Source organism: Oncorhynchus nerka, linkage group LG3, assembly GCF_034236695.1.
Source record: "Oncorhynchus nerka isolate Pitt River linkage group LG3, Oner_Uvic_2.0, whole genome shotgun sequence".
NCBI classification, from domain to species: domain Eukaryota; kingdom Metazoa; phylum Chordata; class Actinopteri; order Salmoniformes; family Salmonidae; genus Oncorhynchus; species Oncorhynchus nerka.
Genome location: NC_088398.1, coordinates 51,104,982 through 51,119,549, shown reverse-complemented (window position 1 = coordinate 51,119,549; position 14,568 = coordinate 51,104,982). Strand labels below are relative to the sequence as shown.

Sequence of the window (14,568 nt, the reverse complement as noted above, 5' to 3'; positions counted from 1 at the left end):
TCTGTAGTTCTAAAATGGTGAAACTATAATATATATTTTTTTTAAAGATTGAACATAGTCAAATCATAGTGTGAAAGCAGGTGAGCTGGTTGTACTATTTTTGGCAATTTGCTGGTGTTTTGTGGTGGTAAACTGAGCAGGTTGAGCGTAACATGTCAACTCTGTTACCCATAGATAGACAGGCTAGAAATGTTTGAACAATTTAACACTTTTTGTGAAACTTTAAGATAAATAATGAAATCGTCAACCCTGTTACGGTCAACCCTGCTTCTTTATTTGCCACTTAAAGTGGAAATCAGCAGTAGAAACAATTACAAAGCTGTTCCCCTCCCCTGTTTGGGTGAAAAGCTGAGGGATGGGGCTGGAGAACTGTAACCACTCTGAAATATCAAAATGATCGTTTAACTGTGTTTTGCGGCTATTATGGCGTTTGTTAAAATGTACTTTGTTTACCAACATTGGAATAGAGCAAGCTTATATTTTGGGTTCTGATGGTGTATGACAGTTGAACTACGTTCATGAGGCATTTATAAGTTATATTCTTCAAGAATCAATGGTAACATATCATTAATTTATAAGTCCAAAAATGGATGTAGCAACTGCTGATTGCCCCTTTAACAGTCACTTACTATAGTCATTTTTTTAACCTCTTGAATTGATTAAAAGGGTTTTTATGAAGTTGAACGTGTGTTATTTATGAAATAATGTTAAAATGAGGTGAAATCAAACCAAGTTACATTTCTCAAAATGCAGCAAATTGGTGGAACAACGCTATTATGAGCAGCATGATTGTCACGCCCTGTGGCCTGTTGCACAAAAGTAGAATTAAGACATCCGGGATAAATGACTCAGCTGAGCTCAATGAAGCCAAAACATGTGCGTCCAGGCTTAATTGGTTGCACAAAGACCAAGCCAGGATGAGCAGACACGGATTCATTAAGCCAGGTGAAACCAATCCTGGATAGGTGCGCGCTCACGGCTCACTCAAATAGACCCCGCCACAGATTAACTGATTTACCATGGCAACTAGAGCCGCGTACTTTTCCCCGTCGGAAGCACAAATCCTCATGGAGGCATACGAGGAGGTAAAAGATATAATTAAGAAGAAAGGCAACACCGCCACAGTGATAAAGCAAAGAGAAAAAGCGTGGCAAAGTATTGCAGACCGCCTGAATGCGTAAGTAGTGCACAATTACACACTCACCGCTCCGCTGAAACATCACAATTACAATTCAAATATTTAATTCACATCTCCAAAAATGCAGTTGTACTGTAATTATGAAACGGTTAAATTTTTAATTGAAATGCACTGCAGATATGAGTGAAATTGTGTAAAGTAACTCCATCACACTGTATAAAGCTATGATACATTTTTTGATATTTTTACTGAAAACAAGACAAAAATACCAAGTAATTTTTTTGCAGTGTGACTCCATTGTGTGTGTGTGTGTGTGTGTGTGTGTGTGTGTGTAGATTAAACATGAACGGGCCAAAACGGACATGGCAGCAGGTCAAAATCAAATACAAGAACATTCTGCAGAATGGTATGGTCCCTGACTAATATTTAACAAAGCACAAGCATATATTGTACCCAGAAGGTGCCTGCTCACACATTGTCTGTACTGTTTTAGCAGTGAAAAAGAATACCCACAGACAAGGCACGGGTGGTGGGTCACCAAAGGCTGACCTTACCCCAGCAGAGGACATGGCCTTGGAGCTAAATAAAGGCAGGCCCATCTTAGAGGGGATCCCTGGGGGAAAGAGACGAGCATAGGTTCCTCCCAAGATGCCACCCGCTTCATTCAAGGTATGTCCTTCCATCTCTACATGGGATACAACCACATTCATATTGAATCAATTTGGACTGTCTGACTTTGGTTTACCTATTGCCTTGCAGTGCCTGGCAGCACTGTGTTCCTGTTAGAGCCACCAGCACAAGCACCAGACGATGCTGATCCAGTGAGTACTCCATCAAAGGCATACTGTAGGCCTGGCATGTCTTGTCTACTAGCTTCAATATGAATCCGATTAAATGTGATAGGGTGAAGGCCCCAGTGCAGCAGCAACAGCACATGATGGAGACGATGATGAGGAGGAGACCATCTCTCTGGATTCCAGAAGGCATGAGGTATCATGTTAAGACTGTGAAAGTACTATTTACTCTACAATGGTGAGGAGTCCTCATCAAAATCAAAAATCTCATTTCTTTTACAGGACCCAGATGCTATACAGTGGGAAAACCAGCCTGGCAACATAGTGCGTATTAATAAAAGGACACCACATCCTGCCAAATTCCAGCTGCGCTAATTGTATTGTGTTCACAGAGCTCACAAGCTATCAGAAAGTTGTATGGCAACCACCTCCGGCGCCAAATAGAACTGGCAGACATAGACATTCAGTACAAGAAGAAAAAGATGGAAAATCTTGCACTGGAGTCCGAAATAAAAAAGAGGACAATTAGGAAACTGGACCTTGAAATAAAAAAACTTGAGAGGGAGGTGAGATATGCCTTCAATGTACACTGTATGCTAACTGTAACACAAATGTATTAATCATTATTTTTCTTTCCTCCCCCAGCTCCAAGAAGATGACACAGCTCAAAATAAAAATTAGGTATATTCTCGTAAAGTCAAGTGAGCCATGACATATGAGCTCTTATTGTGAGCACACAGGACGGTGGCATCTTTCTAAGGTTTTTTTTATTTTCCCAGCAATCAGTACAACCAAGTCATCGTTATAAGGCATCGCCCTCTTTTGCCCACCCCCAGCACCAGGTGTGGCCACTAGCCTATATGAAGGCCCAAAATTGTGTGTTCCTTTCTGCTCTGACAATGGCATGCCCATTCGTGCGAGATGTGGTGGATGAAGAAGCACTTGTGCTGAGGAGAGCCTTCAGGCGAGAAAGGGTCTTCAGGGACCGGTTGGACCCACTGGCCTTCCCTGATGACCATCTATATGAAAGATACAGGTTTTCTGCAGATGGCATCAGGTATCTATGCAGACTACTGGGTCCCAGGATTAAGCACCGCACTGCACGGAGCCATGCACTGAGTGTGGAGCAAATGGTTTGTGTGGCCTTGCGTCTTTTTTTGCTAGTGGAGCCTTCCTGTACTCAGTGGGGGATGCAGAACAGCTGAACAAGGCCACAATTTGCCGCACAATAAGGAGTGTGTGTCTGGCTATCAAAGTATTAGCAGATGTCTTCATCTCCTTCCCTGGCCACAGAAGACTCTGTGACATCAAAGAGGAGTTCTATAGGATTGCAGGTAAGAGGATCTACAAATTACAGGACAACTGTTAACACATAGTAGGATACTCATTACTTTGTGTGACAGGTTTCCCCAATGTCATTGGTGCAGTGGACTGCACACACATAAGGATAAAAGCCCCCTCAGGTGCCCATGAGGCCGATTTTGTGAATAGGAAATCCTTTCACAGCATTAATGTTCAGGTGAACATAACTTTTTGATATTGTCCATTGACGAACACTCTGCATTGCCAGTGATGTGCATTGATTGGTGTAATATTCCTCATCTTATGATTTCAGATGGTCTGCAATGCTGACTGTGTGATCAGCAATGTTGTGGCAAAATGGCCTGGCTCAGTCCATGACTCCAGAATCTTTCGGGCCTCTGAAATCTATCAGTGCCTATCACAAGGTAAGCCACACAACCCCTATTTATAACCATCATGGCTGTGTCAAGAATATCACTGTGTTTATGAGGTAGTAATGATGAGATTTTGTGTTGACAGGTGAATTCTCTGGTGTGTTGCTGGGAGACAGGGGTATGGCTGCCAGCCTTTTCTCCTGACACCTTTCACAGACCCCCAGGAAGCACAGCAGGCCTACAACCATGCCCATGCCAGGACCAGGGCCAGAGTTGAAATGACCTTTGGCCTCCTGAAGGCACGCTTTCACTGCCTTCACAAATTAAGGGTCAGCCCTGTTAGGGCATGTGATATTACTGTGGCTTGTGCTGTCCTCCACAATGTGGCCTGCCTGAGGAAGGAGAGGGCCCCCAGAGTGCCACCAGCCATGGACTGGGACAATCCGGCAATCTTCCCTGATGACGACAGTGGTCGGCTGCTGAGGGACCAATATGTGTTGAATTATTTTAGTTAGTATGTGTGCTTTCAATTTTGGTTAAATATGTCCTGCGGTGGCAGAGGAATTTGGTTTTTTTTTTGGGTTCGTTTTTTGACCAATTTGGCCTCTTATGATGTTTGTGCGGTATACTGTGTGTAATACAAGGCTGCAGGAGGCTACTGCATCCATTCATTTGTCTGTTCAGTTGATGTGTATGGATTTGTCCTGCATTTATTTTAGTGTGCAGACATGCAGGGTGTGTTATATACAGACCTTTGAATGTGTATGTATCATTTTGTATAATATGCTTGGATTCTGTGCTTTCCATCTTGTAGAGTCACTGTGACTTCAGTTTCGAAAGGAGCTGATGGTTTACCTGCTTTGTTTTGTCCTTATTCAATAAAGGAACATAATGTTACACATTGTGTTTTTATATTCATATGGAATGTGTCTTTGTTTATATGACAGAGTACTAGGGCCACACTGAAGAAAAAGGATAAAGTCATACATTTATGAGGCTGGTTCTTTCTGCAGAAAAGCTACATATTGTTTTTACAGTTTTGATACTTATGACAATGTGATACTTAATATTCTGGCACATCAGCATGTCTTAGTATGGTTTCATAAACAGAAGTACAATTTCACGAAATGCCCCACATCTGTCATTTTAACAACTGTCCTCCTTTAAAACAACTGGTTACAATATTATGACTTGTTTTTTTCCCCTCTGTGGCCCTAATATTCTATCATTTTATATATAGCCTTATAGTCTATGGGAAACTGTAAATTATCTAATGATAGCAACATCATCTAAAAATCATTTTTTATCCAAAATCATTGAAATTAATGATCACAAACGTTTAAATAATAACAGTGGGTCTAGTTATGTGATAACAATGTATAGTGAGCAGTGAAATAACTATTGGTTTCCATTTGTGGTGACTGCTGACTGACATTAGGGATGAGATTAAATAGATCCTGGAATTTAGCCTGGTCTGGAGCAGGCTAGCTCCACAGAATAAATCTCCATGGTAATTTATACCATAACATATCCTCCTGCCCCCTATCCATCTTTAGTGCAACCGGATTACGGATCAATTGAGCCAGGATCACCAAGATATCCTGGCTTAATCCCTTATCCTAGTTTTGTGCAACAGGCCCCTGGTCTAAGTATTTTGTGTTTTCTTCATGTATTGGGTCAGGCCAGGGTGTGGCATAGAGTTTTTGTATTGTGGTGTGTTTTGTCTTGGGATTTTGGAATGTGTGTATAGTGGGATTGTAGCTTAGTGGGGTGTTCTAGGAGAGTCTATGGCTGTCTGAAGTGGTTCTCAATCAGAGGCAGGTGTTTACCGTTGTCTCTGATTGGGAACCATATTTAGGCAGCCATATTCTTTGGTTGTATAGTGGTTGATTGTCCTGTGTGTCTTGATGTCCTGGTTAGAGGTTAGTAGACACTTGTATAGGCTGTTTTCGTTTTGTAGTGTTAGTGTTTTGTTGTGTGTTACGTTTGTTTATTAAAGATGAATCACAATAGACACGCTGCAGTTTGGTCCGACTCTCCTTCACCATTAGAAAGCCGTTACAATGATGGAACACAGATTTTTACATTGCACTAAAATCTGAACTATCAAGGCATTACACATAAAACTGAAAGTTACTGTAGCTTCATGTTTATTGTCAGCATGTATAATTATTTTATTTATCTTTCTGTACAAGTGTAATCTAACAAAAAAATAAACATAAAAACAAATAAACAAAGGCTGCAAATAAATTCAGTGCAGTTCCTTCCTATTTCTATGGACCTATATGTTGTCTTATATTGCAGGTTTGTCATCACTATGTTCCACCATTCACTCCCTCTAGAAATGATTTAGTCATGCTTCTAGGGGGGGTTAAATCACTTGCTTATCATTACGTAATTACTGTCAATTGAAATGTAAACATCTCCAATGTTATACATGCTCTGGGTCAGCAAGGGTTTACAATGGGTTCAATATTCTGGACAGTCAAGGGTTAACACTGAGGCCCCAGCATGCATATGGCTATTTGGACAATCTGGGCACACTTCCGGTAGTACTGTGAGAGGGACCTGGCAACTTTGCTTACGTGGAATTTTCAGGTGAGAGAGGAACACATATGGCTTTACAAGCTACATTGCATTTTGGAAGGTGATTTTGTTATATTCGACATTACAATTGAATAGGACTTCATTGCAGACTTTCAGAAGACTTTTAAACATTTCTGTACTTGTTCTTGTTTTTTGTTATTGTTCAGGAAACTGTTCTGTTCGATAACCTAATCCCTGCATCATGGGATCCTAGTTTCGCAACTTTTGTCTTAAATGCACTGAATGCGGTACCTGCATAAGACATAAGACATACTGTAAGACACTATGACATGTTTTAAACCACTACTCTATCTATGGGCATGTCATTATTGTGGCCCTTATCGGACGTTATCGTTCCACACATCACAGACAAATCAACAAGTTATTTTATCTTAGCAGCCCAGGTGTCATAGAATCTCTTTAAACCTCTCCTCTATGTGACTGAGTGACTACTACCAGTAGCCTCCTCTGTCCTACTCCTTATACAGTGGGGCAAAAAAGTATTTAGTCAGTCACCAATTGTGCAAGTTCTCCCACTTATAAAGATGAGAGGCCTGTAATTTCCATCATAGGTACACTTCAACTATGACAGAAAAATTAGAAACAAAACAAAAACCAGAAAATCACATTGTAGGATTTTTAATGAATTTATTTGCAAATTATGGTGGAAAATAAGCATTTGGTCACCTACAAACAAGCAAGATTTCTGGCTCTCACAGACCTGTAACTTCTTCTTTAAGAGGCTCCTCTGTCCTCCACTCGTTACCTTTATTAATGGCACCTGTTTGAACTTGTTATCAGTATAAAAGACACCTGTCCACAGCCTCAAACAGTTACACTCCAAACTCCACTATGGCCAAGACCAAAGAGCTGTCAAAGGACACCAGAAACAAAATTGTAGACCTGCACCAGGCTGGGAAGACTGAATCTGCAATAGGTAAGCAGCTTGGTTTGAAGAAATCAACTGTGGGAGCAATTATTGGGAAATGGAAGACATACAAGACCACTGATAATCTCTCTCGGTCTGGGGCTCCACGCAAGATCTCACCCCGTGGGGTCAAAATGATCACAAGAACGGTGAGCAAAAATCCCACAACCACACGGGGGAACTTAGTGAATGACCTGCAGAGAGCTGAGACCAAAGTAACAAAGCCTACCATCAGTAACACACTACGCCGCCAGGGACTCAAATTCTGCAGTGCCAGACGTGTCTCCCTGCTTAAGCCAGTACATGTCTAGGCCCGTCGGAAGTTTGCTAGAGAGCATTTGGATGATCCAGAAGAAGATTGGGAGAATGTCATATGGTCAGATGAAACCAAAATATAACTTTTTGGTAAAAACTCAACTCGTCGTGTTTGGAGGACAAAGACTGCTGAGTTGCATCCAAAGAACACCATACCTACTGTGAAGCATGGGGGTGGAAACATCATGCTTTGGGGCTGTTTTTGTGCAAAGGGACCAGGACGACTGATCCGTGTAAAGGAAAGAATGAATGGGGCCATGTATCGTGAGAGTTTGAGTGAAAACCTCCTTCCATCAGCAAGGGCATTGAAGATGAAACGTGGATGGGTCTTTCAGCATGACAATGGTCCCAAACACATCTCCCGGGCAACGAAGGAGTGCTTTCGTAAGAAGCATTTCAAGGTCCTGGAGTGGCCTAGCCAGTCTCCAGATCTCAACCCCATGTGAAAACCTTGTGAAGACTTACAGAAAACGTTTGACCTATGTCATTACCAACAAAGGGTATATAACAAAGTATTGAGATCAACTTTTGTTATTGACCAAATACTTATTTTCCACCATAATTTACAAATAAATTCATTAAAAATCCTACAATGTGATTTTCTGGATTTTCTTTCTCATTTTGTCTGTCATAGTTGAAGTGTACCTATGATGAAAATTACAGGCCTCTCTCATCTTTTTAATTGGGAGAACTTGCACAATTGGTGGCTGACTAAATACTTTTTGCCCCACTGTATACGGTATATCTCCTCCTTCCATGTAATGATTGACAGATCCTAGTGAAGGAGCAGATCAGTCTCTGTGTCTGTGTCTCTGCTGAGTCACTGCAAGCTGGAAGGAGCACTAGGCTAGCGGAGCAGACGACAGCAGAGCACCATGACCTACCGGATGTTTGAGGAGAAACACCATGCCTCCATCTACCAGAGGTACCGCTTTGTACCCCCAGAGGAGATCAGAGACATCATCCTGCATTACCTGGAAAGGAAGGTGATACCAGAGTTTAATATACAGTACATATCAAAAATTTGGACAAACCAACCAATTCAAGGGTTTTTCTTTATTTTTAACATTTTCTACATTGTAGAATAATAGTGAAAACATCAAAACTATGAAATAACATATATGGAATCATGTAGTAACCAAAAAAAAGTGTTAAACAAATAAATACATGTTTTATATATCTGAGATTCTTCAAAGTAGCCACCCTTTGCCTTGATGGCAGCTTTGCACACTCTTGGCATTCTCTCAAACAGCTTCGTGAGGTAGTCACCTGGAATGCATTTCAATTAGCAAGTGTGCCTTGATAAAAGTTCATTTGTAGAATTTCTTTCCATCTTAATGTGTTTGAGCCAATCGGTTGTATTGTGACAAGGTAGGGGTGGTATACAGAAGATAGCCCATTTGGTAAAAGACCAAGACAATATTATGGCAAGAACAGCTCTAATGAGCAAAGAGAAATGAGAGTCCATCATTACTTTAAGACATGTCAGTCAATGCGGAAAATTGAAAGAACTTTGAAAGTTTCTTCAAGCGCAGTCGCAAAAACCATCAAGCACTATGATGAAACTGGCTCTCATGAGGACCGCCACAGGAAAAGAAGACCCAGAGTTTCCTCTGCTGCAGAGGATCAGTTCATTAGTTACCAGCAACAGAAATTGCAGCCCAAATAAAAGCTTCACAGATTTCAAGTAACAGACATCTCAACATCAACTGTTTAGAGGAGACCGCGTGAATCAGGCCTTCATGGTCGAATTGCTGCAAAGAAAACACAACTAAGGGCACCAATAAGAAGAAGAGACTTGCTTGGGCCAAGGAACATGATCAATGGATATTAGACCGGTGGAAATCTGTCCTTTGGTCTGATGAGTCCAAATGTGTAATTTTTGGTTCAAACCACCGTGTCTTTGTGAGACGCGGTGTGGATGAACGGATGATCTCTGCATGTGTATTTCCCACTGTAGAGCATGGAGGAGGAGGTGTTAAGGTGTGGAGGTGCTTTGCTGGTGACACTGTTGGTGATTTATTTAGAATTCAAGGCACACTTAACCAGCATGTTTACCACAGCATTCTACAGCAATACGTGATCCCATCTGGTTTGCGCTTAGTGGCACTTTCATTTATTTTTTAACAGGACAATGACCCAACACACCTCCAGGCTGTGTAAGGGCTATTTGAACAAGGAGAGTGATGGAGTGTTGCATCAGATGACCTGGACTCCACAATCACCCGACCTCAACCCAATTGAGATGGTTTGGGATGAGTTGGACCGCAGAGTGAAGGAAAAGCAGCCAACAAGTGCTCAGCATATGTGGGAACTCCTTCAAGACTGTTGGAAAAGTATTTCAGGTGAAGCTGGTTGAGAGAATGCAAGTGTGTGTAAAGCTGTCATCAAGGAAAAAGGTGGCAACTTTGAAGAGTCTAAAACATATTTTTTGATTTAATTAACAATTTTTTGGTTACTACATGATACCATATGTGTTATTTCAGAGTTTTGATGTCTTCACTAATATTCTAGAATATAGAAAATAGCAAAAGTTAAGAAAAACCCTTGAATGAGTTAGTTTGTCCAAACTTTTAGCTGGTACTGTATATTATCTGTATTGAACATCACATTTACACTCACTAGCTATCACTCTCCTTTAGTGAAGGCTAGATATATAGTGTCTCACTGGTCCCCCCTCTTTAGAAAGTCCAGCCTCATGCCCTAGCTGTGGACCTGGGCTGTGGGACAGGGCAGAACTCACGCCTGATGGCCCCACACTTCCAGGAAGTGGTGGGCATCGACATCAGCGAGTGCCAACTGGAGGAGGCCAGGGCAGTGACAGGGTTCAACAACATCACCTACAGGTATTTGAATGTGTCTATGTGTGTGTTTAACTTTACTATCCTTTTGAAAATGTGACAAGTGGGGACATTTTTCAGTTCCCCATACATTAAGAAAAAATGCTATTTTTGAGTTTGGTTTTTGGGTAAGGGTTAGGAGTTAGGGTTAGGTTTAGTTCGGGGTTAGGGTTAGAATTAGGGTTAGGGTTTAGGGATAATAGGATTTTGAATGGGAGTAAATGTTTGGTCCACACTTGGCTCGTGTACAACGTGTATTTTGTTTAAAAAGGAACAGTGATGACAATCTGCAGAGACGGTCAATTACACTCAGCACAAAGGTCAGCAGTAGCTTCCCACTTTCAATAGGCCCCTAGTTAATATGTTAGTTTATGTAGAAATCCTCAATATTTGGTGCTGTGTCTTAATACTTACTATACAGGAAAGGGACAGCTGAGGAGCTGCCGTTTCCGGATGCTTCTGTGGACCTACTGACTGCAGCCTCAGCGGCCCATTGGTTTGACCAGCAGCGGTTCCTCTTGGAGGCAGGCCGGGTCCTGAAGCCTTGTGGCTGCATGGCTCTGCTTGGCTTTGCTGATAACTTCAGACTCCATTACGGCTCATGTGGGGACAGACTCACTGACATCTGTGATGAGGTGAAAAACACAGAACTAGAATGACATTCTATCAAACTAATGCCACTTTTTTAATTTTACCTTTACTTAAGGCAAGTCAGTTAAGAACAAATTCTTATTTGGGTTAACTGCCTGTTCAGGGGTAGAATGACAGATTTGTACCTTGTCAGCTCGGGGATATGAACTTGCAACCTTTCGGTTACTATTCCAACGCCCTAACCACTAGGCTACCCTGCCGCCACTTAATTGGTTTAGTGTGTCATATGTTTATTTTCATTGGGTACTAAGTACAATTGTTGTTTTCATTTACAGTATGCTTACAAAATGTTTGTTTACGGCCCTATTGAGACATTTCTCTTGTGAAAAATAGTTTAATTTCCTTGGGTTCACCTGTATGATACAACAAACCCTCACAATTCTGTGTTTGATATAAGTACCAAGTTTCCTGACTGAGATTTGACTTTGCTATCCCCAGTTCAAGAAGGTGCTGTTACCATACACCAGCACACGGGTAGCATTGGCCAACATCAAACTACAGGAGCTTTACACTGCTATCCCCTTCCCTGACAAAAAGAGGTAACTCATTTAGCCTCTGTGAGAACCCAGTAGAACAGCCTGTTACACATTAAAACATTTCTCATGGTGTGACTTTGACCCTGTGTCTCTGAGTTTCTATTTGAGAATTATATATATATATATATATACAGAAGTAATACACTCACACCTAGTGACTCCCAGGTGGTCAAAATCAAATGTTGTTCTCAATAAACTGCAGGAGTATTCAATATTATGACTTACTTGACTTAAACCTCTTGGCCCCCCTGGGTAAATAGGGCATCCACTATGACTCTCCTCTCAATTCAACAGTGTGTGGGTATCTGTTCTTCTTTCAGGGTTGAGTGTATCCCACTGAAGCAGCAGATCTCAGTGAGGAACATAGTGGGCTTCATGGAGTCCTTCTCCATGTACCAGGCCTTACAGAGGGCCGAGCCTGATGCTGCCACCGCACTGCTGCAGAGAACACTTGACAGGTAACAACCCTGATCAATCAACGGATGAATGAATGACTGATTGGATGAATGAACCAATGACTGAACTAATTAGCTAATTAACCCTGTGGAGTCGATTGATAAACCAGTGTGTCAGTTTAAGTTACATAACAAATAAATACCCATCAAAATCCATCAGTTTACGCTAGAGATACTGTTTATGTTTTGTTGCATTGGATACGTCTCAATCCAACGCATCTGCCAGTGTCACACTTCAACATCTGCAGTGAAATGTGACAGAGCTAGAGCCGTGTTTGTCAGACCATGAGACATCCCGAAAATCATCTGTAGCGTCCGAACAGTTTGACCTACAAACTATTGACCATTGTATGTATAGACTCTCATGAACACGATGGTGTTCTCTTCTTTGCTCTACGACCCCCACAAGTGCCAGGAGTCTCGTAAGTTCTCCCACTTAAAAAGATGAGAGAGGCCTGTAATTTTCATCATAGGTACACTTCAACTATGACAGACAAAATGAGAAAAAAAATCAAAATAATCACATTGTAGGATTTTTAATGAATTTATTTGCAAATTATGGTGGAAAATAAGTATTTGGTCAATAACAAAAGTGTCTCAATACTTTGTTATATACCCTTTGTTGGCAATGACAGAGATCAAACGTTTTCTGTAAGTCTCCACAAGGTTTTCACACACTGTTGCTGGTATTTTGGCCCATTCCTCCTTGCAGATCTTCTCTAGAGCAGTGATGTTTTGGGGCTGTTGCTGGGCAACACGGACTTTCAACTCCCTCCAAAGATTTTCTATGGGGTTGAGATCTGGAGACTGGCTAGGCCACTCCAGGACCTTGAAATGCTTCTTACGAAAGCACTCCTTCGTTGCCCGGGCGATGTGTTTGGGACCATTGTCATGCTGAAAGACCCATCCACGTTTCATCTTCAATGCCCTTGCTGATGGAAGGAGGTTTTCACTCAAAATCTCACGATACATGGCCCCATTCATTCTTTCCTTTACACGAATCAGTCGTCCTGGTCCCTTTGCACAAAAACAGCCCCAAAGCATGATGTTTCCACCCCCATGCTTCACAGTAGGTATGGTGTTCTTTGGATGCAACTTAGCATTCTTTGTCCTCCAAACATGACGATTTGAGTTTTTACCAAAAAGTTCTATTTTGGTTTCATCTGACCATATGACATTCCCCCAATCTTCTTCTGGATCATCCAAATGCTCTCTAGCAAACTTCTGACGGGCCTGGACATGTACTGGCTTAAGCAGGGGGACACGTCTGGCACTACAGGATTTGAGTCCCTGGCGGCGTAGTGTGTTACTGATGGTAGGCTTTGTTACTTTGGTCTCAGCTCTCTGCAGGTCATTCACTAGGTCCCCCCGTGTGGTTGTGGGATTTTTGCTCACCATTCTTGTGATCATTTTGACCCCACGGGGTGAGATCTTGCGTGGAGCCCCAGACCGAGAGAGATTATCAGTGGTCTTGTATGTCTTCCATTTCCCAATAATTGCTCCCACAGTTGATTTCTTCAAACCAAGCTGCTTACCTATTGCAGATTCAGTCTTCCCAGCCTGGTGCAGGTCTACAATTTTGTTTCTGGTGTCCTTTGACAGCTCTTTGGTCTTGGCCATAGTGGAGTTTGGAGTGTGACTGTTTGAGGTTGTGGACAGGTGTCTTTTATACTGATAACAAGTTCAAACAGGTGCCATTAATACAGGTAACGAGTGGAGGACAGAGGAGCCTCTTAAAGAAGAAGTTACAGGTCTGTGAGAGCCAGAATTCTTGTTTGTTTGTAGGTGACCAAATACTTATTTTCCACCATAATTTGCAAATAAATTCATTCAAAATCCTACAATGTGATTTTCTGGATTTTTTTTCTCATTTTGTCTGTCATAGTTGAAGTGAACCTATGATGAAAATTACAGGCCTCTCATCTTTTTAAGTGGGAGAACTTGCACAATTGGTGGCTGACTAAATACTTTTTTGCCCCACTGTATATATATCTTTATACCTAAAGGGGTCCTACAATTCTCAATCAAATAGCTAAATGATCCATAGGTATGACCAACTTAAAACAATTCCATCTGTCAGATTAGCCCCCCGTCTTAGACTAAAGATTAAATGAACCAAAAAAATGAAAAATGAAAATGAACAAATAATCAAAATAAATGACTTTATTTACTTGTATGCCAAATGAACAAATAATCAAAATAATTAATTCTATTTACTTGTATGCCACTTTTATGGTCCATCCCAGATGAAATTATTTTATAAAATAGATTGACGTCATATTGCAGGTTTCTGAAGGAGATGGGAGTCACATCACCAGACACACTCATGGAAGTGACGCTGGAGTATTTCTGTGTCCTGGCGTGTAAACCAGAGTGAACACTCTTTACAGTGTGAATGTGTTTGTGTGTAGACAGATGTTTCTTAAGCTTGTGTCAATCATGTTTAAGCTGTTGTTAAGTAGTATTCTGTTCACATAAGATGTCATTGAAGTCCCTTTGGTTGTCTCTTTTATGCATTGTAATGTAGAGCAAACTATTAGCCTTAGTCACATCATTATCTTCCTTGCCTGAGATTGACAATAAAATGTCTGCAGACACAATCATAACTTTTGAATATGATTTAATTTTAGGGCCGTATCAAGTGTCTCA

General features: G+C 41.3%; 1 protein-coding gene and 1 long non-coding RNA gene across 4 annotated transcripts; both read left to right on the top strand.

Moving 5' to 3' along the window:
- Nucleotides 1-4,522, top strand: LOC135565660 (uncharacterized). 3 transcript variants are annotated; one of them, XR_010461745.1, is made up of 8 exons: nucleotides 2-1,177; nucleotides 1,474-1,544; nucleotides 1,632-1,807; nucleotides 1,898-1,959; nucleotides 2,042-2,498; nucleotides 2,578-3,266; nucleotides 3,548-3,659; nucleotides 3,754-4,522. It is a non-coding gene; the product is annotated as an uncharacterized LOC135565660 (long non-coding RNA). The 3 variants fall into 3 exon arrangements; XR_010461744.1 differs by having other exon boundaries at nucleotides 1-1,544; XR_010461746.1 differs by lacking the exons at nucleotides 3,548-3,659; nucleotides 3,754-4,522 and adding an exon at nucleotides 3,336-3,541 and having other exon boundaries at nucleotides 2-1,544.
- Nucleotides 4,523-8,084: 3,562 nt separating this feature from the next.
- On the top strand, nucleotides 8,085-14,525 carry LOC115116460 (putative methyltransferase DDB_G0268948). Its single transcript, XM_065013233.1, has 6 exons — nucleotides 8,085-8,423; nucleotides 10,123-10,283; nucleotides 10,699-10,912; nucleotides 11,367-11,467; nucleotides 11,785-11,922; nucleotides 14,206-14,525. The coding sequence occupies exons 1-6, from the start codon at nucleotides 8,313-8,315 to the stop codon at nucleotides 14,294-14,296; spliced, it is 816 nt and encodes a 271-aa protein (XP_064869305.1). The 5' UTR covers nucleotides 8,085-8,312; the 3' UTR covers nucleotides 14,297-14,525.
- Nucleotides 14,526-14,568: the final 43 nt, after the last annotated feature.